Source organism: Malaclemys terrapin, chromosome 3, assembly GCF_027887155.1.
Source record: "Malaclemys terrapin pileata isolate rMalTer1 chromosome 3, rMalTer1.hap1, whole genome shotgun sequence".
In the NCBI taxonomy this organism is placed as follows: Eukaryota; Metazoa; Chordata; order Testudines; family Emydidae; genus Malaclemys; species Malaclemys terrapin.
This window is the reverse complement of record NC_071507.1, coordinates 177,135,425-177,162,078: the sequence shown is the minus strand read 5'-3', so window position 1 is coordinate 177,162,078 and position 26,654 is coordinate 177,135,425. Positions and strand designations below refer to the sequence as shown.

Sequence of the window (26,654 nt, the reverse complement as noted above, 5' to 3'; positions counted from 1 at the left end):
AACAGTGGAGAAGTACTTGAATTCCTCACATGAAAGGCACTATTTAAGTGCCATATAGTTGTATTCTTTTTTAAAAGGAACTTACTGTAAAGACAGCCCTGTTAAGCACCAAAAACAATCACTCTTTTATTAATACAAATTCTAATACCAGACAAACAGTTTCTTCAGTAATACAATGTTTTCCAGTGAACTTTAATTTGAGAAAGGAACATTTCTTGCTTGTATTTTTCCAGAGGTAACTTCAAAGCCTGAAAGAATATAATTCAAATGACAAAAATATACAAGGAGTGGAACTCGCTCACTATTTTCCTCAGATTTTATAAATTAATAAAAACATTTACCAAAAGTTCAGATGTTCCCAGCACATCTAATGTGAGTGACTGCATCCTGGAGTAGTGAACACCAAGTTCTCTATGGATTCCTGAACATTCAATACAAGTTAGAATTCCCAGATTTGTTGAAAGCCAGGTAGGATCTGAAGCAAAGAAAAAAAAAAAAAGCACAGAACTAAAGTTTGGTTAGGTAATGATTGCACTGTAAAGATTAATATTATGGAAATGAAGTCAAAATGTGAGCTTTAGATGTTAAATTCCTTAGGAAGGGGTCTATGTCTATCTCTATGGCCGCTTAATGGAATGGCTCTTATGTATGCAGTTACTCATGTGCCTCAGTCTTTGCAGGATTGGGGGCTGTATTTGTACAGTAGCTAACATTATGGGAAAAAACTCCAGATTAGGGCCTGAGGTTGCTACTGTAATATAAATAATAATAATACCTAGTTGCCCATTTTTGTTTTCTGAGTATATATTTTAGTCTAAGGGCAACAGCAGTAACATGAAAATACATACTTCACCATGACACAAAGGATCCTCAAGAAAACATTTCAGAGACATTAAGGAGTTTCTCTCTACCTACTACTCATCATCTCTACACAACATTCTCCCTTTCTTCTATTTCCTACCCTTCAAATGAAAATCATCCATTTTTAAGATCTAAACAGTTCTGTAACCCTTTTTTAACAATGTTTGATCCCAGCTCCATTGAACTAGTCCTTTCAGAGGCAGTAGGACTGACTCTTCTCATACCAGTTTGTAGCGGGGCGGTCATCCCGCTCCAGTTAGAAAGGGGTTAAAGGCAGGCAAGGGAGGCTGGTTGGGTAAACAGCCCCAGGTGTGGCCACACCCAATTGGGGTCCAGCTGACCCTGATAAAAGGGCAGGATGAGGGAGTGAGAGACTCTTGCTCCAGCTAAGGAGCAGAGAGGACCAGGCTGCCTGGGAGAGTAAGCAGGGTATCTGAGGCAGAGTAGGGCTGGGGAGCTCTGGCCTGGTAAGTCCCCAGGCTGAGGCCTTGCTAAAGGCCAGGGGAGGTACTAGGGCTGCAGAGAGGCAGCTGGGGCTAGAAAGGCAGCAGGTCCAAACCCCCTTGCCGATGATGAGTAGCCACTTCAGACTGCAGTTTGCCCCTGAGGGAAGGGGCTAGATAAGGACTGGCAGTGGGTCACTGAGGTGAGGTGGGTTTAGGGGATTGGGGTTTCCTGGTGAGGGGAGACCCAGAGTGTGGGGGCACTGCTGCGGGGCAGCACCCCAAGGTAAGGATCACCAGGGTCTGGGAGGGACAGAGGGCCTGAAGTGCTAAGTGGTGGAGATCAGGAGAAAGCAGGCACCAGTAGGAAGACACCGGCCAGCAGGAGGAGCTCCAAGGCTGGAACTGAGCTAATTCCCGGACGACCAGCAGGAGGTGCCGCGGCAGTGAGTGACCGTCATGCTACACAGCTATACACCAAAACTAATTAATTAATTGAGTTACTACCGATTCAGAGCAGTGAAACAAAGAGAAAAACAAGATCTAGTGTTTTCAGCTAAAGTGACAGTCACTAAAGGAAGTAGTGCTTCTGAGCTATGTCATATAGAAGAAAGTGGGAACAGCAGGAATTAAAAACTGTTTAAAAAGGATTACAACAGAATTTCACTAATCAACAATACCAACCAAGAGGGAAAATTACAGACTGCAAAGCACAGTCAAGCAGGTGCACTGTTACAGTCTCAGAATCATCCTCTGGCCAGTTCTCAAAGTCAAGTGGAACAATTAAAAAATAAATATTAACAAAAATTATTAACAGAATGTTTGTAATAGCCTAGTGTGACTTCCAGTTTTACTGAATTTACAGTAAAATTTAAATTATATAATGGAGGGCTCAATGATAATATATGATATTGTAATTACTGCATCAAAAGTAACGTAAGCCTGGCTAATTATCAGAATCTGTAGGAGAAAGGCAAAGAGCTTACTGATACTTTTTTTTGAACTGACAATAGGATATACCAAATCCATCTTAATGAACTTCTGCAATTACACTGTTAGCATATTCTGCTAGATGGGTAATTGAATTTAAGAGAAAAAGGAATAATATCAATCAGCAGCTTAAACACTCTTCATAGAAATATAATTTTACCAATTAGAAATGCACTGAAAGAATACTTTAAATTAGTCACCTTGTGCTCCACAGTCACAACACACATCATTTCCTGTCATCCTCTGAATCTCAGATATAATTTCTTTTGTCAGTTCTTGGACAATATTATTTTCTCCTGTGTTATCATCACCTTTGAATGCATTATTTAAAGCTTCTTCTTTGCTGTTCTGTAGCACCGATGTCCATCTAAAAACAATAGCAATATTTTGCTGTTCAAAATGTTAGAGGCGTCTAAAGTTTAATGAAACGTAACAGTTGAATAGCAACACCAGAAACAAAAGTAGTGAAGTAACTCACATTTGACACTCTTGTTCATCTTCTGCTTGAAAGTGATAGGTTCTGTCATCTGCATAACAATATATATTGACCCATTATTGAATACTGAATATAGAGATATGGTCTCAGAAATTCTATAATTTGCTTATAATTGACTATTGACCTCTCTTTTCTCACCATTGGAAAGGCGGTAATTGGGGGGGGGGGGGGGAAATCACATTTAGGTGACATTCACCGCTGTGTGGAGGTCTTAAGTGGTTCAACAGACCTTCTGGATAGGGGTGAATTTTACTGATATCATGTATATTATACATTTACGTCTTTGTTTAGAAGCCATCCTCATTGCACCTTCATATTGCAGTTTTTAAAATAGCAGCTGTCTTCCTTTAGAAACTGACTTCATTATTTAGAAGTTGTGCCTTTACCATACAAGCCACAGGATAAAATAACAACTTTTTCAAAGATATATACAGTACGCGTCCTCAGTGAAGACAAGTCCATGGGGAGCAAATTAAAAAATAAATAAATAAATAAATTTTTTTTTTTTTTTTTTAAGTCATCTGAGCACATAAAAAGGATGTGAAAATTTTGTAAGTGAGTTCTCCTGCCTTGGTAACTCAAAAATGGCCTAATGGACTTTTATTAAAGTTTTCAGGCACACACACAAAAAAGTTCATCTCTGCGCTAAGAGCAGATATTAGGAATTTCAACCAAATGGCAAATATTTTTAAAAAATCGGATACGAAGGACTTCCCTCTGCTTCGGTAACTATAACATCGTTACCATTGACTAAGTCTTCAGAAAAGAAATAAAAGTTTTACAGAGTTGAGTAATATAGAATTAATGCAAACAAAAAAAAACAGCTAAAGAAGAATTATGTAAGTAAAGCAAGAAACAGAAAAAAAGGGTTTTATCTGTCATTTACATGAGTTGCAAAGTCATCAAGGCAGAGAGATAAGGAAAAAGCTGTCCAGCTGAGAGAAACTGTAGAGAAGGCTCTCATGCCAAGAATGGTGAGATTGTGTGAAGGGACAGAAAGGAAGCCAGTACCTAGTAAGAAACAGGGTAGAAAGAGAGGTACTAGTTTTGAAAAGTAGGCTGGAGCAAGTCTGCAGAGGGTTTTAACAACAAAGAAGGCATATTTTTTGGTAAATGAATCCTACTATAAAAAGAAACAGTGGAATGATTGGAGGAAATTGTGCGGTGATTACTCTTCTCTGTACCTGGGATAAGGGCCACAGCAATATTCTGCATATGCTGACAGCAGATGAAGAAGCACTTGGGAATCCACAGAGAAGGGAGGTGCAACAGATATGGTGAGAGGAGATGAAAGTATAAATTATGACATCAATAGTTGAGTAGAGGCAGTGGTAAAGAAGTGATGATACCCAGTTTTGCAAGCAAATTATATGGAGACAAAATTAAAGGTGAAGGATGTTGCCAGAATTATGGAGGGTGGATACCAAGTGAAGGAAGGAAAGAGAAGATGGAATTACGTTTCAGGTTGTGTCTCTTCCCCAAGATAAGCACTTCGGCACGTTTGCTTTTTACTTTAAAAGACAAAATAAGGAAGATTGAATTTAAAATTCCAAATCTTTTGTTTTTCTTTTTAAAAAATTGGACGAAATAAAAAAAACAACAAGCCGGTGCTATGTTCAATAAGTGCTGTTGAAACCCACTGCCAACCAGCAAATACAGCTGTGGAAAGAGAACGGAAAATAAAGGGACTAAGAGGCAGAGTAGAAGTAAAGAAAAGAGAAAGACATAGGAGCAAAGGTGTGGAAAGGTGCAGTGTTTATTAATTAAGCCTCATTAAAAGTCAATGGGACTTAGGCTCCTAAATGCTAAAGTCACTTTTGAAAATGGGACTAGGCTGCAAAGTCACATAAGCATTTCTGGAAATTTTACCCCTTGATGCCACAATTTAGTTAAATATTAAGATAAAAAAAAGTGTGTCTTTTTTGATAAAATTTTTAATGTTAGCAAACAAAGTCCCTTATCTTGCAATTAATTCTGTGTGAGCAGAACTCTGAGTCCCTGCAAAACCCCGTGACTTGAAATCAATGGAGTTCTGCAGAGAAACAGGAATATACTCAGATGACTAAACTGCAGAATCAGGGTCTACCCCATGTATGTAGCTAGGTCTAGACTGATTATCTGTAAAGTAGTTAAACATGACTCTTTTATTCAAAACCTTAAAAATAGGAGTAGAGGACACACACTGATATAAAATAATCCAGATGTTTCCAAAAGCAAAAAATATAATTGCACGATTAGGGTTTTTATCAGGTAACAACTGGGTTTAAAAAACAAAATAAAAACACCAGAAGTTATTAAGGTGCACCTACTTGTGGAGGGGTTAACAGCTTTGGTTACTGGTAAACAGGATAGTTATTAAAAAAAAAAAAAAAAAGGAGAGAGCCTGGCCTTGAATTATTCAAGTGTAACTGTACAGATTACAATAGATTTTTATTTTGAGGAAGGCAACAGAGATACTGGCCTACAAGATTTACTCTTAATATATCTGAAAAGTTACATCCATTCTAGGTATAAAAGTTGGAACTCTACAATGGATCATTCCATTATGTCAGCCACTCGATTTGGAACATGTGCGTCTATTTTTGGTTTCCCCCTCTTTCTTCCCATTACCCACCCCCGTCCTGGAAAAAGGTTTTACTATGTTATGGTTCATTCTTTGTTATGTTTATATAAAAACAGAAAATGAACATTTCAATGGGATAAAGCTGAATACGAAAGCCATATTTTTGCTGGTGTAAATAGATACAGGTTCACTGATTTCAGTAGCATTTCCCCCACTTAAACATGCAGAAAATTTGGTCCATTATGTATATTTGAGACATTAATGATAGGTAACAAAGGAAAAAATTGTAAGTTTCACCCATTTTATAGTATACATGTACATATTCTTGTAATATGTACCGCATGCATTTATTAACTTAATAAAAACAATATAAAAATGTTCAGGATACTCAAACAAAAGAAAAAAACTCCACTATTCAATTACATTTCATCCAAATATAAGTTTTATAATACAAATCTTTAATGTTCATATTTTGTATCTTTAATTTGGGCATTTTACAATTAAGCAAAATCAATCAAAATCAAATCAATTTTTAGTAAAAGTATTTTTCATTGCTTTCTCTGTGATTATTAAAGACACTAATGCACTTATAATTTAATAAAGAAATTTTCTGTCACAGCTCTAAGTCTTTTGTTTGAGTCTGTATTGAAGTAATTACTCTGCAATTAGGACATCATAACTGATCTTGGAAACACTGTAGTTGTTACTGCTTCAGCACTGTGACCCCACTGAAGGATGATGTAAGATAATGTGAAATGAAGGAACAAGCCCATGTTTAAACATGAATAGTTTTGCGAATGAACAAGTTTGGTGAGAAACATTATGAGAAAGAAATGAAAGGCAAAGAGTTTTAAAGAGGGAATGTCATAACGGTAACATTGCACATACATTAAACTAATATTTTAAATCTGATACATTTTCTGAAATAATCTTTGAACCTTGGACGTTTACTAGAGGTAAAGACCTAAGGAACTAAACAACAAACCTACGTGATATGAGGTCAAAACATTTTTTCTCCTCTGGGTTTGTTTTCACTTGGCAAGTTAACAGATTGAGTTTTGCAGGAGGTCGGTTAGCCTATTTAAAGATAAAAAACACACAAAGTAATATCCCTTAGTAAGATGCATACTGATTAAGAATTTGCTTGTCTGTAGGTAGAATCTGCCTGCAGCTAAGCATACTATTCTATTACAAGACATCTGAGTATGACCACAAAGTTTCCAAAACTGGCTAGCACCCATATTTTTGGGGCATCAGACAAGAGTAGTGCAAGGAATACTTTAATTTCTATTTTTTTCTGGTTCCCGAGTATGTAACCTAGACTCCCTTACCTATTGACAGAATGGGTGTAATTAGGTGTAGGGTGAAAGTGAAGGGAGTCTAGTTGTAAAGGATGGGTCTAGAACCATTTTATAAATCATCTCTTTGGTTAACTTACCGTAATAATTGTCTGAAGGAAACAGATATAATAAAGGCAATAACTGCCTTGATCATTAGAATATTTCTAATCAGATGAAATCATTTCCATTCTAGTAATATTTCCATTACTACTTCTAGTAGGCAGGAGGGAGGGAAAGTGTGGCTCTATTATTATTACTACTATAGTTCCTTTAGAAAAACAAGTAATTGTCTCCTCTCCCATATATTATAAAGCCACACTGCTGGAGAATAAACAGTTCACTACAGAATGCTCTAAAAATAAGCATATACTTTTTGGGGGGTGGGGGGATTGGGTAGAGGGAGGAGGGGAGAATGAGCTACCAAAGACATCCTAAAAGCAAGGTAATCAAAATAGTATGTGCTCCCATGGTTCAGCACTTTCAGACAAGGATCCTCTTTCCTACATCAATTTCTCTTTGAATAAAAGTGGCATGTTTTATTAAAAGTAAAATCTAACAATAGGTCTTCCTAAAGATAATTAAAAAAAAAAAAAACACGTAAAAGGGCAATGCAGATGTCAAAAAATAAATATATCAACTTTCTCCCCAAAATAGCTGCCCCTCTCTCCAGTGTATGAGGACACCATCTTGGTGGCTGAAATCCAGGAATCACATACATCACTACAAACAAAAACTATCGATACACTTTCCTAGAGCAATTAAATCAGAAATCAAATTAAATGAGGCAGTTATTGCTTCTGTGGACAAAAATCAGTCATCTGTTTAAATAATCTGGTAAATAAAATTGCAAGGACAGAATAATGCATAACATAGATTGAAAAGAACTTAACAGTCACAACAATAATCATGGTCATCAGTTTAACCTACCAATCTCATACAAGAAAATAAGGCTTTACAGTATACAAACTGAGATTTTTGTAAAACCAAGCTGGTATGAGGACGTTATTTACTTGTAACTGGAGGTTCTTCGAGATGTGTGGCCCCTATCTGTATTCCACTGTGGGTTATGCATGCATACTGCACCAGAGAAAAGTGAACAGAGCCCTATGTGGTCGCTTTACAGATGTCCAGGAGCGGTACCTCCTGAAGAGATGCCACAGTTGTTGTTTACACTCCGGTGGAATGAGATCTTACCCCATGGAGGGTAGTGGGGGTGAGGGAGGTTCGATAGCTGATGGAACAGAATGCAGCCAGAGATCCATTTGGAGATTCTCTGCATAGAGAGGACATGCCCTCTGACTCTGCTATAACAATGAATAGTTTCGGGTACTTCCCAATTGATTTTGTTCTCTGCAGGTAAAAAGCATGCGGTTTTGGGAAAAAACACAGAAAAGTGAATTGATTGGTTAAGGTGAAATTCCGAAACTACTCAGAGGTGAATTTGGGGAGTAGATGCAAAGAAACCATATGCTTATGGAATATAGAATACAGAGGATCTGCCATCATCGTTCCAAATTCGCCAACCCTTCTAGCTGAGATGATGGCTACAAGAAAAGCAACCTTCATTAAAAGGAGTTGCATGAAACAAGAAACTAAAGGTTCAAAGTGGGGACACGTGAGTACTGAAAGGACAGTGTTTAGGTCCCACTGGGGAGTAGGCTTCTGAATAGGTGGGAAAGTTCTTATTAACCTTTCCAGAATCTATTTGTCTGTGGATGTGCGAAGATCAAGTAGTCCCAAGAAAGTGGATGATATGCACTGATCGCCGCCAAGTGGACTCGGAAGGAGCTGATGGACAAACCCGATGTCCTCAAAGATAGGATATAGTACAAGATAAGAGGAATACGTGCAGTTTCTGGGAGAATGCCACTTTGATGGGCCCAAGAAGAAAAGCACTTCCATTTAATTAGGTTACATTTTCTAATAGAGTCCTTTTTACTATTAAAGTGGATCTCTCTTATGGCTGTGGAGCATGAACGTTCTAAGGATGATGCCCATCCAAATACCAAGACCCGAGGTGGAGTGGACGCGGATCTGGTTGCCTCATCTTGCAGTTCCACTGGGTCAGGGACTCAGGAAATGTTGGGAGGATGATTGGTGGTTGAGATGACATGCATAGGAGGCTGGGAAACCAGAAGGGCCCAGGATCAGGATGACCCCTTCTCTGTCCTGACATAGTTTGCATAGAACTCATGGCAGGAGCGGTAGCAGAGGGAAGGCATAATTGAAGTGGTCTGACCAAGGAAGAAACAGAACATCACCCTGGGAGTGGTGACTAAGGGCTCCTCTGGAGCAATATGTGGTACATTTTCTGTTTTTTTGAGAGGCGAACAGATCCCTGGTTGGGGTTCCCCACAGAGTGAAAATATTGCACAGTACCACGTCGTGGACCTCCCACTCATGATTGACTGTAAAATGTCTGCTATGGGAATCTGCAAGCAGATTTAGCTTTCCTGGAAGGTAGGTCGCCGATAGGGTGATTTGATTGCTGATGCACCAATTCCAGAGGCTGACTGCTTCTGCACACAGGGAGGTGGATCTCACTCCACCCAACTTGCTGATGTAGAAGACAGTCATAATGTTGTCTGACGTTTATAAGGACACGCTGAGTATAGATAAATGGAAGAAAGGACTCATATGCCTTCTAGACTGCACACAACTCCAGAATACTGATATGCATCCTGAACTCTCGAGACATCCAGGTATCTTGTGCAGAGTGACTGTTCATGTGGGCTCCCCAATCCCATAGGGATGCATCTGTAATAAAAGGTCCTGTCTGGAAAGGAAGGGTGAAAGGGGACGCCCACGCATACCTGATGAGGATTTGTCGACCAGGAGACACAACATTGATTACAGCCATGTCTGAAGGCAACAAAGGTGGAGTCTTAGAAATGGGGTGACGTAGGAGCATAAGGCCATATGACCTAGGAGAGACAGATAGGCCTTGACCTGTATTTCAGCATTGTTTGATGCGAGCTATGATTTGTTCATGGCCTGGAACCTGTACTGGGCAGGTACTCTCTTGCAGTGACAGAATTCAAGTTTGCCCTGATGAAGTTCAAAGATGGGGGAGGGGACACAACACGACACATTTTTCTGTATTTATGCTGACTCCCAGCGAGTTGATGCATAGACTTCCTGGCGAGACTTGGTGCCAGTTGTCGAGGCAGGGGAAGATAATGAGACCACGACGTCTCACATGGGCTGCTACTACCGAGAATATCTTGGTAAAGACTCTGGGGAGAGTCTATTCCGAAAAGGACTACTCTGTACTGAAAATAGTTGGAACCCACCATGAACCTGAGGAAGCATCTGTGAGCAGGATGAATGTCTATTTGAAAGTAAGCATCCTTCATATAAAGAGCTGTAAATCACATGCTCTTTCCTAAAGATGGGATTATAGCTGCCAATGTGACCATACAAAATCTGAGTTTGTGAATGAAGCAGTTGAGATGGCAGAGGTCAAGGATTGGTCTCCAACCGCCCTTCTTTTTGGGTACCAGGAAGTAAGTCAAGTAAAACCTTCTCCCCTGGTACTGAGGAGGGATATGTTCTCTATTGCTCCTTGCTGCATTAAGGAGTTCACCTCTTGTTTGCGAATACTCTCGTGACAGGGGTCCCCGAAGTGGGCAGAGAGGGGTTTTTTGGAGGAGGTAGGGATGCAAACTGTATCATATAGCCAGAATGGATGACATTCAGCACCCACTTGTCTTTTGTTTTTCAACACCTGGAGTGCAATAAGAGTGCTAGCCAACCCACACATGGGGGTCATGAGGTGTTGGGCTTAGTGTTTCGTGACTCTTGAGTTCCCATAAAAAATAATGTGGAGCTGAGGGCTGAGAATGATGTGCAGAACCTGTTGCAGAGGGTGTAGGGAAGCAGGACTTTTGAACCCTCTGTCTCTTATGTAGTGGCTCATAGGGTCTCTGATGGAAAAACTGCTGAACCATATGACTGGATCTAGACCAATGGGCTGTGAAACTTCCTCTTAGGGGCAAGCGTGTATATACCAAGCAAGCGGAGGGTAGCCCTGGAATCCTTCATGGTATGGAGGGACTCATCTGTTTTCTGGTTGAAAAGGTGTGATTCATCAAAGGGGAGGTCCTTGATGGTACTCTGGACCTCCTTAGGCAACCCTGATGCAAGGAGTCATGATTCCCTATGGATAATGGCAGTAGCTACAGCTCTAGAGGTAATGTCAGCGGCATCAATTACAGATTGGAGAGAGGTCCTGACTATGAGTTTGCCTTCGTCTATCAGAAAACGAGCTCTGTCCTGCTGTGGAAGGCTGTCAATAAACTCCTCAAACTTGGCGTGGATCAGGAAATTATATTTAGCTATTAGCGCCTGGTAATTGGCTATCCTGAAATGGAGGCTGGATAATGAGAAGACTTTTCTTTCCAGCAGATCCAGGCGTTTGCCCTCTATCAGCAGAAGTAGACCAAAGATGTTACTGTCTAGCTCTTTCAGAAGAGGACAGGACCACCAATGAGCTGGGAGTGGGATGAGAAAAAAAACGCAGATGTGTGCATGCCCCGGGCACAGTTGCCAGCATTTTTCCCTTAGTGGTATCCATCAAATCAGCTCTAGTGCCCCTGGGTGCCGCCTGCTCATAGCGCCGGTATAAGGGGCCTTGCCGACCCCACATCCCTTCAGTTTCTTCTTACCAACCACTCAGAGAAGGGACGCCAGGTAGGTCTTGGAATGGACATGTGCAACACATCTCGAAGAACAGTTGCAGAAAGGTTAATAACCATTTTTTCTTCAAGTGCTTGCACATGTCCATTCCAATGTAGGTGACTCTTAAGCAGTTGCACAGAAGGTGGGCTTGGAGTTCAAGGACAAGCTGACTGCAACGCTGTGCGGCCGAAGCAGGCATCATCTGTGGCTCATTGGGTAATGGCATAGTGCACCGAATATGTGTGCATGGAGGACCACGTTGCTACCTGCAGAGATCCTAAATAGGAACTTGAGCAAGGAAAGCAGCCTAAGAGGCTTGAGATCTTGTGGAGTGAGCAGTCTGGTTAGGTGGAAGAGGGACCCCTGCAAGGTTGTAACATACCCAGATACACAAAAGTGATCCAAGACAAAATCCTCTGAGCAGAGATGGGGAGCCCCTTCTTCTCTCAGCTATTGCTATGAACAGCTGAGTCGATCTGCCGAATGGTTTGGTCCTTCAGGACCCTCCTAACATCCAAAGAGTGCAGATATTGTTTTTCCCTATCTGCATGCAGCTTACGATAGAATTCTAGTAGAAACATTGATTGGCTGCAGTGGAACTGTGAAACCACTTTTGGGAGGAACTTTGGATGTGAGTGTAGCTGACTTTATCTTTGAAGAACATTGTATACAGGGGTTCCAAGGTGAGGGCTCGGATCTCCAAAACTCTTCTGGGCAAAGTGATGGCCACTAAAGAGGCCACCTTCCGAAGAAGTGCAACAGTGAGCATATTACTAGCGGCTTGAAGGGCAGGCCCGTCAGCTTTGACGGGACAAGATTTAAGTCTCAAGGAGGGATTGGTTCCTTTATCTGAGGGAACACCCTCTCCGGGCCTTTGAGGAAACGAATTATCACTTTGTGCAAAATAATCGACCTGGCCATCAGGTGGACCTTGATTGAAGAAAGGGCCAGACCTTGTTTCAAGAGTAGAAGGTACTCCAAAACAAGCTGCAATAAGCACTGCCTAGGCAGAACCCTACATCCGGAAGACCAGATGGAGAATCATTTCCAATTTGCCAGGAAAATTGCCCTGGTGGAGAGTTTTCTATTGCCTAGTAGGACTCTTCTCTGCGCAAGCTTGCTCTTCAGGATTCAGCCATGAAGGTTCCAGGCTGTCAGATGAAGAGAGCTGAGGTTCAGGTGCCGCAGCGGACCATGATCCTGAGTGATCAGGTCCAGGTTCAGTGGGAGTTGGATGTGGGGCTCCAATGAAAGGCTCAAGAGAGTGGTGAACCAGTGTTGTCTGGGCCACGCTGCAGTTTTAAGGATGACCCATGCTTGGTCCTGCTTGAACTTCAACAGAACCTTGTGAAATAGTGGAATGGGAGGAAAGATGTAGTATACGTAAGTTGTCCATGTCAACAGGAAGGTGTCCGTAAGAGGGGCTGTGGCCCCTCAGGGAGCAAAACTGATGGCATTTCCTGTTGTCACGGGTAGCAATCAGGTCTGTAAGGGGAATCCCCCCCATCTCTGGAAGATGTCTCTTGTGATGTCCGGATTAAGGGACTACCCCTGTGAGTGGAGAAGGACCTGCTGAGGTGATCCGCAAGCTATTCTGTTGAATCCATATGCATGGATGATGTCTAAGAGTTTGTGCTGGGAGTCCTGCATCTCCTCAAAAGGAATCTGAAGCTCTTCAGCAACTCTGTGGAGAAAGTCCTGGAATAAAGCAGCGCACAAGCGACCAGGGGCTGCTAACAGGGAGTTTCGCAAGGGAGTTCTCCAGGTGAAGGAGGAGCAATACAGCAACCTTTTGGGGTAAGTGACTGTCTGTAGTGTGTGTTTGTTTGTGTTTGAGGGTTACTTGCTGTGTGCTGAGCTTGTGTTTGTCAGTCTGTTTGTTTGTTTTGGTTGTTTGAAGGACCGTGTGCTGTGGCTGGCAGTTGGAAGCTGTGAGCTTCAAAGGAAGGTTTGAAAGCTAGAAGCCTCTGGTAAGTGGCTGAGCCTTAATCAGTGGGCGGGGCATTCATACAGGCCAGGGCTTTATAAAGCAGCGCACAAGCGACCAGGGAGCTTTGCGAACAGGGGCTGCTAACAGGGAGTTTCGCAAGGGAGTTTGGAAGGGGAGCAGGAAGGGGGCGAGGGTCCCTTGCCGGTTCCATCTGTTTTCTCTTGATTCCCCTTAATACCTATAAAGCAACTACATTCTAACTGTTTGCTTAAACAACCCTTTCAGCTGACAGGGGGCTGCAGACGGGAGTTTGACAGAGGGAGGCTTACGATGGTTAGGAAGACCCGCAACACCTGTGCCAGCACTGCTACTGTCTCCTCCACCTGTGCCTGTAGCCAGACAGAGTGCCTAAGCATGGATGCCTCTACCCAGATCCTGGTGTGGTTTTGCAAAGACTGTAACTTGCAATTTCCACTTACGGATATCCAGGCTGGGGGGACCATCCAATGTGAAAGGTGCCTGCTGGTGGAATCTCTCAGGCAGCAGGTGAGAGAGCTACAGGAGGAGGTGGCTAGGTTGAGGAGCATCCGTATCCACGAGCAATTCCTCGACAGTGTCCATGTGGAGACAGCTGAGGTAGCTGTCCCAGTACACAGGACTGCTGATACACCACTGGTGGAGGAGGAGATGGCTCAGGGTGGACGCTGGCAGCTGGTTACTTCTGGCAGCAGGCAGTGCTCCACCCTTGCTCCGAACCCTCCTGCCGTGGTTATAGGTAACCGTTATGCTCTTCTTGATACAGGAAAGAAGGAATCACTCCCTACAGTAAAGGAGGAGAAGCCTCGTACCCCTAAGGCTGGAGAGTCTGCTGCCACCACTGCGAATAGGAAACGTAGGGTAGTGGTGGTCGGAGACTCTCTGCTGAGGGGGACGGAGGCGCCCATCTGTCGCCCTGACATTTCATCTCGAGAGGTATGCTGCCTGCCGGGGGCCCGTATCCGAGACGTTACGGAGGCATTGTCGAGGATTATCCGGCCCTCTGACTACTACCCCATGCTACTCATCCATGTGGGCACAAATGATACTGCGCGGTGTGACACTGAGCGGATCAAGAGTGACTACAGGGCTCTGGGAGCACGGGTGAAGGAGTTTGGAGCACAGGTGGTATTCTCTTCAATTCTTCCTGTTAAAGGTAGGGGCCCGGGCAGAGACAGATGCATCATGGAGGTGAATGCCTGGCTGCGAAGATGGTGTCGCCAGGAGGGCTTTGGCTTCCTAGACCACGGGATGCTATTCGAGGAAGGACTGCTAGGCAGAGATGGCGTTCACCTTTCGAGGAGAGGGAAGACCCTATTCGGACACAGACTGGCTAACCTAGTGAGGAGGGCTTTAAACTAGGTTCGACGGGGACAGGTGAGCAAAGCCCACAGGTAAGTGGGGAACATGGAGACCGGGGAAATGAGTCGGAAACAAGAGGGAGTGTGGGCTATATTGGCAGAGAGAAAGGAGAGTCAGGAAAAAACTGGGAGGAAAGATCAAACCAGTATTTTAGATGCCTATATACAAATGCGAGAAGTATGGGGAATAAGCAGGAAGAACTGGAAGTGCTAATAAATAAATACAACTATGACATTGTTGGCATCACTGAAACTTGGTGGGATAATACACATGATTGGAATGTTGGTGTGGATGGGTACAGCTTGCTCAGGAAGGATAGACAGGGGAAAAAGGGAGGAGGTGTTGCCTTATATATTAAAAATGTACACACTTGGACAGAGGTAGAGATGGACATAGGAGACGGAAGTGTTGAGAGTCTCTGGGTTAGGCTTAAAGGGGCAAAAAACAAGGGAGATGTCATGCTAGGCGTCTACTACAGGCCACCTAACCAGGTGGAAGAGGTGGATGAGGCTTTTTTCAAGCAACTAACAAAATCATCCAAAGCCCAAGACTTGGTGGTGATGGGGGACTTCAACTATCCGGATATATGTTGGGAAAATAACACAGCGGGGAACAGACTATCCAACAAATTCTTGGACTGCATTGGAGACAACTTTTTATTTCAGAAGGTTGAAAAAGCTACTAGGGGGGAAGCTGTTCTAGACTTGATTTTAACAAATAGGGAGGAACTCGTTGAGAATGTGAAAGTAGAAGGCAGCCTGGGTGAAAGTGATCATGAAATCATAGAGTTTGCAATTCTAAGGAAGGGTAGAAGGGAGAACAGCAAAATAGAGACAATGGATTTCAGGAAGGCAGATTTTGGGAAGCTCAGAGAGCTGATAGGTAAGGTCCCATGGGAATCAAGACTGAGGGGAAAAACAACTGAGGAGAGTTGGCAGTTTTTCAAAGGGACACTATTAAGGGCCCAAAAGCAAGCTATTCCGCTGGTTAGGAAAGATAGAAAATGTGGCAAAAGACCACCTTGGCTTAACCACGAGATCTTGCACGATCTAAAAAATAAAAAGGAGTCATATAAAAAATGGAAACTAGGACAGATTACAAAGGATGAATATAGGCAAACAACACAGGAATGCAGGGGCAAGATTAGAAAGGCAAAGGCACAAAATGAGCTCAAACTAGCTACGGGAATAAAAGGAAACAAGAAGACTTTTTATCAATACATTAGAAGCAAGAGGAAGACCAAAGACAGGGTAGGCCCACTGCTTAGTGAAGAGGGAGAAACAGTAACAGGAAACTTGGAAATGGCAGAGATGCTTAATGACTTCTTTGTTTCGGTCTTCACCGAGAAGTCTGAAGGAATGCCTAACATAGTGAATGCTAATGGGAAGGGGGTAGGTTTAGCGGATAAAATAAAAAAAGAACAAGTTAAAAATCACTTAGAAAAGTTAGATGCCTGCAAGTCACCCGGGCCTGATGAAATGCATCCTAGAATACTCAAGGAGCTAATAGAGGAGGTATCTGAGCCTCTAGCTATTATCTTTGGAAAGTCATGGGAGACGGGAGAGATTCCAGAAGACTGGAAAAGGGCAAATATAGTGCCCATCTATAAAAAGGGAACTAAAAACAACCCAGGTAACTACAGACCAGTTAGTTTAACTTCTGTGCCAGGGAAGATAATGGAGCAAGTAATTAAGGAAATCATCTGCCAACACTTGGAAGGTGGTAAGGTGATAGGGAATAGCCAGCATGGATTTGTGAAGAACAAATCATGTCAAACCAATCTGATAGCTTTCTTTGATAGGATAACGAGCCTTGTGGATAAGGGTGAAGCGGTGGATGTGGTATACCTAGACTTTAGTAAGGCATTTGATACGGTCTCGCATGATATTCTTATCGATAAACTAGGCAAATACAAATTAGATGGGGCTACTATAAGGTGGGTGCATAACTGGCTGGATAATCGTACTCAGAGAGTTGTTATTAATGGTTCCCAATCCTGCTGGAAAGGCGTAACGAGTGGGGTACCGCAGGGGTCTGTTTTGGGACCGGCTCTGTTCAATATCTTCATCAACGACTTAGATATTGGCATAGAAAGTACGCTTATTAAGTTTGCGGATGATACCAAACTGGGAGGGATTGCAACTACTTTGGAGGACAGGGTCATAATTCAAAATGATCTGGACAAATTGGAGAAATGGTCTGAGTTAAACAGGATGAAGTTTAACAAAGACAAATGCAAAGTGCTCCACTTAGGAAGGAAAAATCAATTTCACACATACAGAATGGGAAAAGACTGTCTAGGAAGGAGTACGGCAGAAAGGGATCTAGGGGTTATAGTGGACCACAAGCTAAATATGAGTCAACAGTGTGATGCTGTTGCAAACAAAGCAAACATGATTCTGGGATGCATTAACAGGTGTGTTGTGAGCAAGACACGAGAAGTCATTCTTCCGCTCTACTCTGCTCTGGTTAGGCCTCAGCTGGAGTATTGTGTCCAGTTCTGGGCGCCGCATTTTAAAAAAGATGTGGAGAAACTGGAAAGGGTCCAAAGAAGAGCAACAAGAATGATTAAAGGTCTTGAGAACATGACCTATGAAGGAAGGCTGAAAGAATTGGGTTTGTTTAGTTTGGAAAAGAGAAGACTGAGAGGGGACATGATAGCAGTTTTCAGGTATATAAAAGGGTGTCATAAGGAGGAGGGAGAGAACTTGTTCACCTTAGCCTCTAAGGATAGAACCAGAAACAATGGGTTTAAACTGCAGCAAGGGAGGTCTAGATTGGACATTAGGAAAAAGTTCCTAACTGTCAGGGTGGTTAAACACTGGAACAAATTGCCTAGGGAGGTTGTGGAATCTCCGTCTCTGGAGATATTTAAGGGTAGGTTAGATAAATGTCTACTAGGGATGGTCTAGGCAGTATTTGGTCCTGCCATGCGGGCAGGGGACTGGACTCGATGACCTCTCGAGGTCCCTTCCAGTCCTAGAATCTATGAATCTATGAATCTATGAACTGCTTGAAGTCATCAGGGAGCTGAAGGGGAAAGGGATATAGGAATCACTGCTTCATCCAGAGCGTAATATTCCTCCTCCTCTGTTGGATCCAGGGGGAGATCTGACTCCCTGGAAGATCGGATTAACTCTTCAAGGGAGTACTGGTCCCAAGGCCCCCCAGTATGGCCATTAGGAGGGTTGATAAGTGGTCAGAGGGGCCCCCATGGCATGGGTTACCAGCAGCTTTCTTGTCATGCCTCTGGGGTTTAGGATGCCCTAAGTCCACATGGGCCAAGCTGACTGGCTTGCTTACAGCTGAATCCATTTATTTGAAGTGGATTTCCAGGAAGACTTAGTCTCATGCTCATGAAAGTGCTTCCTGAAAAGACCCCACTGTGGGGGTAAATTCTCCCACACCAGAGTCGGACTTAATAGCAGGAGGCGCACTCTTTGCTGAATCAGGTTGATGTGTTCGGGGGGGGAGGGAGTCCCCAGGCTGGAGCCGATTGAGGCCTCATGGCCTTCTCCATGATGTATTTGTGGAGATGAAGTTCACGCCTTTCTTGGGTATGGCTGGGGAATGATTGGCAGATACCACACCTTGCCATGATATGGGCTTCCCCAAAGCAGTACAGACAGTGCTGGTGGTCATCGTGCACTGAGAAGGATCACAGACAGGAAGCACAGGGTTTGAAGCCCAGAGTCCTAAGCATAGCCCAGTACCCAAACAGGGCATGGCGGGGGGAGGGAGTTTAATCTAACATTAATAGGTCTATAAAATACTAAATTGTAAAAACTATTAAAACTGTTATAACTATTTGTAAACTAGACAATTCTTATTTTATAAAATGAAGCCGAAGTTGGGGACACTGTAGGTTCCAACCTGGACCATGTGGCAGTGAGAAGGCAGTCAGTGCACCCACTCTTCATTACCTCAGGCAGAGTCACAAAGTGAGCCAATGGACCCATGTGTGGACCAACGAACACTACTTTCAAATGCTTTGGCTCCAGATGCACGGTGCACATGCATAACCCCAGTGGAATACAACAGGGACTATCACACAAAGAAGAAATAGTGTTATGTTACTGGATTACAAGAGAATCCCTAAAAAAGTAGACCTGACTTCACTTCTTGAAAACTGATTGGTGACAATAATACACTTAAACAAGGAGGAAGAACAAATCAATAGAGAAAGAGCATATACATTCTCTTGCAATAAAATAAATAAAATGATGGAGCTATCAGAAAAGTGATATTGACATCATCCGAGCTGAGGAAGGATAAAGATAAATAGTGAAAGGAGCACAAGAACAAGGGAAATAAGAGTTATCAGAGAATTATTTTCCTTCTAGATTTAAGTTCCTCTACATAAGCCTCGTATCCATGAAGAATATTGTATATTAAAAAAAAAGGGATAGAATCTGCACTCTTCTATTCAACAAACCTGAGAGCCTTGCACAATGGAAAATCATGTGTGTCTTGGGACAATGAAGCTACAGAATGCTTACAGGACAAGTAAAGCAAACTGTACCCACAGAAGTCTTGGATGCAAACAGATAAGCAGGCTGAATATTTTTGTTTGGAAGGCAAATAAGTTATATATTACACAGAGATTTCAATTTTCATTATTTTAGTTTACTAGAGACAAACATTGTTTCAAGCTAGAATTAAGCAAGCGAATAACTTCTTGCCAACATGAACTTGGGTCTATTTTCTTGGTGTGATCTCTCTATAATGTTCATAACATTAACATTTCTTGATTTTGGCTTGTTAAACATTTTGATGCAACAAACTCTTTCCCAACAAGATGACTGACTGGAATGGAGGCTTGAAATAGAGCAACTAGTTTGCTAAATGTTTTATGTTTTGATGTCCAAGTCACCAGCCAGAACTATTTTATACCATACTAGTATAGTTTGCTATATTTACCAAAAGTTTAAAATGTAAAAGTACTTGAAAAAATTCCAAAATGTGTTGGAATCACAAGATATGTATTGGACTCTGAGTCTAAAACATATTCAGGATTAATCTAATTTCCAGTGGGATGCGAAACCTGAAGTCCTAGAAGTACCAAACCTAGATGTCTTCTGCACAGATTTTCCAATTTAGTTGGAAGACATCTGGGCCTGGTCTCTTTTGGTCTTTGTACCCAGTTTGGGAGTACTCTCCCAATCCTTTCTATCAGCGTTTGAGTATCTAGAAAAGTAGCTGCAACCACTTTTTAAACACTTCAAGATGTGAACATCCTAATTTTGGAAACACTGACATCTCAAAACATCTTTAAATTTAGATTAGTCCATTCCACTGAATATGTCAACATCAGTATTGATACCAAAACCATATTAGCATTTAAGTGCACACCCACCATTTCAACACCTAAAAGCGATTTCTCACCAATCGGATGCCTCAGATCACAGAACTTTCACACCACAAAATGGTTTGTCTAAGTTTCTTACAGTTACTACCACCAGCTCACCTCCACCACTGCAACAATAATGGTAACTTTGGTTTAGACAAGGTTCAACCACCTGTTGGTGTTTCAATCACATAATCTAAATCTACTCCAAGGAGAGTTGGATGACATTCTGGTTAGAACACCAGGTAGCTGCCTGGATTTCATGTTAACTAGTTATAATACTAGTTTGGGATTTCTGAACCTTTTCACAGTACCTGCTTCACTCCTCAGATATTTTAAGGTTACCACTGTACCCTCCCGACATCCAATTAATCCAATACAATTCATCATCCAATAAGATGAACGATGGAAACTCCCACTCCTTCAGCATTAATTAATGCTGCCACTTAGTCAACTATATTCTTCTCTCCCTACCCCTTAAAGGAATAAATTGTATACACAACACTTTAAGCCTTGGCAGGCTCAGGCAGCAAAAAGGGTGATTTCTGGAATGAAACATCCAGGTCTCTCAGATAACACTGAAGAATTCTAGGTTGGTTCATGTAGAAACTATGTAAATAATTTTCAAATGGGGCAAGAGCAGAAGGCCATTAACTAAACTATCATTAACCAGCTGATTTTATCATTTAGTACATTGCTATAGCAATAAGAAGGGCCTGAGAGCCAAACTATTAAATCTTCTCTTCCACTTTAAGAGGTATGCTGTTAGGGACTGAAGTGATTTCTAGGTTCTAAGGGTAGAACTGGCAAATCTGGATGTCTGCTGGCATGACTTATTGCCATCTCAAGCAGAATAAAACCAAACCAATTGTTAATCCTGAGCCAGCCATGGGGAACATGAACCCGCTATCTCTTTTTGCTATTAATTGTGTTGCTAGAGAAGGCAAGGTTACATTAACAATTTCCAAGAATAAAGGAAAAAAGCATTCATTACTAAAGCATCTCCCTTTGTTTTCTTTTGCAAAAAAGTCTGGCAGATTCCTGCTTAGGCTTTTTATACACAATCAACTTCAGGTTTCTTGAAAACAGAAAGGTCTCATTCATAAGAAGACCACTCATAAATTGCTAGTTACATGGCTCAATCTGTTTCTGTCATTGTGTTTTTCATCCCTGCATGTTACATTGCAACCAGGAAGGTGTCAACAGCAATCTCCAATTGCTGATATAACACAAGAGAGATGTCTCTGTTCTTCCTCAGCACTGAATTAGTAAATCGCTATCTTGCAACCTGCCTGTATGATTGCTAATTTCCTGATTGCTAATAATCTAGTACATTTAGGACAATGAAAGTCGGTGCATATGTATCCTGCGCGTATACATACACACTCCCCATCACACAAGAAAATATTTACTCTTACAGGAAAATGATTGATAGAGCAAAAGATCCTCCATCATTGTCAGAGAACACCTGACAAGTAATAACAAAGTATATGGAGTCATATCATTGCATTAGCTACTGCCTCAAGATGGTTGCTTCAGAAACTGAGAAAAGCTTAGAAAGCACTCCCCACTTAAATCCACGCAAGGCCACATGACTAATAAGAATGGAGATCCCCGAACGATCGAATCATAGAGTTAGAAGGGCCCACAAGTGTCATCTAGTCTAACCCCTTGCCAAAATTCAGGACTTTTTGGATCCTTTCCAGTTTCTCTACATTGGTGACCAAAACTGGACACACTACTCCAGCTGAGTCCTAACCAGCACCGAGTAAAGCAGTACTATCATCTCTCAAGACTTGCATGCTATGCCTCTATTAATGCAACCTAAAACTGCATTTCTTTTTGTTTGTTTGTTTTTTTGCAACAGAATTGCATGGCTGGCTCATGTTGAGGTTGTGATCTATCACAATTCCCAGATCCTTCTCAGCAGTGCTGCTGCCAAGCCAGTTTCCCCCCCGTTCTGTATTTGTTTTGATTTTTCTTCGCTAAGTGTAGCACCTGTGACAAAGTTCCTCCTCTACCTTGGTGGGTCCTGCGCTTATTGGCAGATTTGCTCGCTTCACAGATTCACCCTGTGGGTCAGGAAACAATCCAGAGACCTTCCCCTCTGGTAGAAGCTATAGTCCAGGTCAATTCCTCCTGTGTTTGATCAGGAGTTGGGAGGTATGGGGGGAACCCAGGCCCGCCCTCTACTCCAGGTTCCAGCCCAGGACCTCCTGGTACAGTTGCACGACACCTACAACTCCCTGGGCTACTTCCCCATGGCCTCCTCCCAACACCTTCTTTGTCCTCACCACCAGACCTTCCTCCTGATGTCTGATAACGCTTGTACTTCTCCGTCCTCCAGCAGTATGCCTACTCACTCTCAGCTTCTTCCACACCTCTTGCTCCCAGGTCCTCACACACACTTCCTCTCCTCTGGCTCCCCCTGGCTTGACTGGAGTGAGCCCTTTTATAGCATCAGAGGGGCCTTAATTAGAGTCAGGTGCTTAACTGCCTCACCTGACTCTTAGCAGGTTAATTGGAGTCAGGTGGTCTATTAGCCTGGAGCAGCCCCTGCTCTGGTCACTCAGGGAACAGAAAACTACTTATCCAGTGGCCAGTATATCTCCCTTCTGCTACTCTGCTGTTCCCAACTGGTCTGGGTCTATCACACACCTTATATTTGTCTTTGCTGAATTTCATTTTGTTGTCTATAGCCCAGTTCTCCAATTTATCAAGAGCCCTCTGAATTTTAACTCTACCCTCCAAAAATACTGGCAACTCCCCCTAGCTTTGTGTATTCCGCAAACTTGATCAGTATGCTCTCTAGACTTGGATGTAGGTAATTAATAAAGATGTTAAATAACACCTGACCCAGAACAGATCCCTGTGGAACCCCACTTGAGACCTCCCTCCAATCCGACATCATTCCATTAATAGTTACTCTTTGTTTGTGATTGTTCAATCAATTATATATCCACTTAATGATAGTTCTGTCGAGCCTGCACTTCTTAGCAGACTTAGCAGACTGTCATGCGGGACTGTGTCAAAAGCCTTGCTTAAGTCCAGATATATTATGTCCACCACCATATTCCCCCATCCATGAAATCAGCTACCCTGTCAAAGAAGGAAATCAAGCTGGTTTGGCATGATTTGTTTTTGGTAAATTCATGCTGGCTGCTAGTGATTACCCCTTCAGCCTCCAGGTATTCGCAAATTCAATGTTTTATACATTGCTCTAGTAGCTTTCCAGGTATCGAAGTCAGGCTGACTCATATTGTTCTCCGGCTCCTCCTTTTTAAAGACAGGAACTACATTATCCCTTCACCAGGCTTCTGAGGCCTCTCCGGTCATCCACGAGTTTGTAAGTATTATTCAATATTATTATTAGAGACAAAGTACTTACAACTTGCATATTTAATAAAGATAAGCACATGTGACAGCTAAATTTTCTGGGAGATAGTTCATTTTTATGAATAGCTAGAAATTGAGATCATAATCAAATTTTAAACAAAGATACATCAACCCTAAGAAGCATTTATCCTTTCAAAACAACAATATTGATTGTAAAAGATATACTGGATAATCTAAAATGTAACCCCCAATATACCTTTTCACTGTATATTTACAGTGGTCTTGCAAAATTCTACTTGACCATTTATCCAAGAACAAAAAAACAGGAAAGTAAAATACATATTGTTTCATTATCAGCAATCAGCATAATAAAGGGCAAATGATAAGATTTTGTGGTTGGATTGTTAAATTCTCATGGCAATTTTGCCAGGCTGCCATAAAAAGATAGAGCCATCTAATTCAAAATGCCGCATGAGGAATCTAGCTAATTCCGAACTATAAATATAGAACAACATTGTTTTGTATTAGCAACCAAATACATGCATAAAATACTATAAACAAATACTTACTGTACCATGGGAAATTGTAAGGAAACCATTTTTAACTGAGCATTTCCTTTTCTGCCATACTTTTCTGATTCTGGTTTAAAAAAAAAAAAAAAGACAAAGTGACTCAAGTTTATGTATAATTAGTATTAAAAGTATATAGGCTCACAGGACTGCAGTTTTTTTTCCAGTAATTGTCTAATGGTACATACCCATCACTTTTCTTATATAGGCTACCATTTCTTTCAGTGCCATGCTCTTTGTTTCCCTGAGGCTGATGTAAACTGTAAGCTGTACTCTGACGGATTTGAGAATCCTAAAGGATAGGGAAAAAAAGCATTAAAGTTTGCTAATCCAAGACAGTCCAAATGAAGTAAATATTTTTGCCCAAATTAGAGAATAGTAGGAGGGGGTTCGTTTTTCCTGCCAGATGGAACACAGGGAATTTAAAAAGCAGCCGGTATCACTACCCACTTCTGCCATAGCGCAGAAGGGATTCCACTGAAAAAATAATGCAGCTTTAGCCCTGGTCTACACTACGAGTTTAGGTCGAATTTAGCAGCGTTACATCGATTTAACCCGGCACCCGTCCACACGACGAAGCCTTTTTTTCGAGGTAAAGGGCTCTTAAAATCGATTTCTGTACTCCTCCCCCGACGAGGGGATTAGCGCTGAAATCTATCTTGCCGGGTCAAATTTGGAGTAGTGTGGTTGCAATTCGATGGTATTGGCCTCCGGGAGCTATCCCAGAGTGCTCCATTGTGACTGCTCTGGACAGCGCTCTCAACTCAGACGCACTGGCCAGGTAGACAGGAAAAGGCCTGCGAACTTTTGAATCTCATTTCCTGTTTGGCCAGCGTGGCAATCTGCAGGTGAGTGCAGATCTCATCAGCAAAGGTGACCATGATGGAGTCCCAGAATCGCAAAAGAGCTCCAGCATAGACCGAACAGGAGGTACGGGATCTGATCGCTGGGGAGATGAATCCGTGCTATCAGAACATTTGAAAAAATCTCCAAGGGCATGAAGGACAGAGGCTATAACAGGGACCCACAGCAATGCTGCGTGAAACTTAAGGAGCTGAGGCAAGCCTACCAAAAAACCAGAGAGGCAGACGGCTGCTCCGGGTCAGAGCCCCAGACATGCCGCTTCTATGATGAGCTGTATGCCATTCTAGGAGGTGCAGCCACCACTACCCCAACCCTGTGCTTTGACTCCGTCAATGGAGTAGCATGCAACGGGGATGCAGGTTTTGGGGACGAGGAGGAGGTGGTTGAAGATAGCTCACAGCAAGCAAGCGGAGAAACCGTTTTCCCCGACAGCCAGGAACTGTTTCTCATCCTGGACCTGGAGTCAGTACCCCCCGAATCCACCGAAGGCTGCCTCACGGACCCGCCAGGCGGAGAAGGGACCTCTATGAGCGTAGGGCAGCCTTATTCCGTCCTCCGTGGTAGGACACTTTACCACGCCAGGCCAGTAGCACGTAGTCTGGAATCATTGCATAACACAGCATATGGTCCCAGTGTTTGATGGCATTCAAACAGCATCCATTCTTCATCTCTCTGTGTTATCCTTAGGAGAGTGATATCATTCATGGTCACCTGGTTGAAATAGGGTGATTTTATTAAGGGGACATTCAGAGGTGCCCGTTCTTGCTGGGCTGTTTGCCTGAGGCTGAAAAGAAATGTTCCCCGCTGTTAGCCATGTGGTGGGGGGAGGGGTGAAGCGATCATCCCAGATAATTGGGTGTGGGGGGGGGGGGGAGATTAGTTGGGTTTGTGCTGCACGTTAACCTGAAAACCACAGCCCCTCCCTTTAAATTGCCAACCCATTTTAAATGGCCAACCCAATGGCTGCTTGGTATGGGAAATGAGGGCGCTGCTGTTTGAAACCATTCCCACATGTTATGAAGGTTAAAGAAGTCAAAAGACTGTGTCTTACCAAGGCTGCCTACAAGCCAAATTCTGTTGCATGGCCCTGCGTGAGTGATCTCTCTCACCAAACCGGCATACCCTCAATAAAAGGCAAAATGCGACCTTGTATCGAAAGCACATGTGCTATGTAATGTTAACAGCAAGGTTTACCATGAAGGACTCTACCCATTGTTCTGTAAAATGTGTCTTTTTAACTACCACTCTCCCTTTTTATTCCTCCACCAGCTGCAAATGTTTCAACACTCACACTATCTTCTCCTTCCCAGAGGCTAACGAAGATTAGAAGGTGAAAAAAAAACACACTCGCGATGAAATGTTCTCTGAGCTCATGCAGTCCTCCCACACTGAAAGAGCCCAGCAGAATGCGTGGAGGCAGACAATGTCAGAGTCCAGGAAAGCACAATATGAATGTGAGGACAGGTGAAGATAATAAGAGGCGGGCTGAAGATGATAGGTGGCGGCAGCTTGGTGACAGAAGGCAAGAGGCAATGCTGAGGCTACTGGAGGAACAAACTGATATGCTCCGGCGTATGGTTGAGGTTCAGGAAAGGCAGCATGAGCACAGATTGCTTCTACAGCCCCTGTATAAACAACCGCCTTCCTCCCCAGGTTCCACAGTCTCCTCACCCAGATGCCCAAGAACGCAGTGGAGGGCTCCGGCCACCCAACGACTCCACCCCAGAGGACTGCCCAAGCAACAGAAAGCTGGCATTCAATAAGAGTTAAAGTGCAGTGTGGCCTTGTCCTTCCCTCCTCCCCCACCCCACCTGGTCCTTCCCTCCTCCCCCACCCC

The 26,654-nt window shown here is 42.8% G+C and overlaps 1 protein-coding gene across 2 annotated transcripts in view; it reads right to left on the bottom strand.

Annotated features, from left to right (window-relative positions):
* ASAP2 (ArfGAP with SH3 domain, ankyrin repeat and PH domain 2) overlaps positions 1–26,654 on the bottom strand; it is a 183,449-nt gene that overhangs the window by 52,557 nt on the left and 104,238 nt on the right. For both annotated transcript variants that reach the window (XM_054022672.1, XM_054022673.1), the window contains exons 10-15: positions 24,142–24,245; positions 23,954–24,023; positions 6,343–6,430; positions 2,773–2,821; positions 2,495–2,661; positions 342–475 (exon numbers count right to left, since the gene is read on the bottom strand). In XM_054022672.1, coding sequence (XP_053878647.1) covers positions 342–475; positions 2,495–2,661; positions 2,773–2,821; positions 6,343–6,430; positions 23,954–24,023; positions 24,142–24,245 — 612 coding nt within the window. The remainder of the gene's footprint in view (positions 1–341; positions 476–2,494; positions 2,662–2,772; positions 2,822–6,342; positions 6,431–23,953; positions 24,024–24,141; positions 24,246–26,654) is intronic.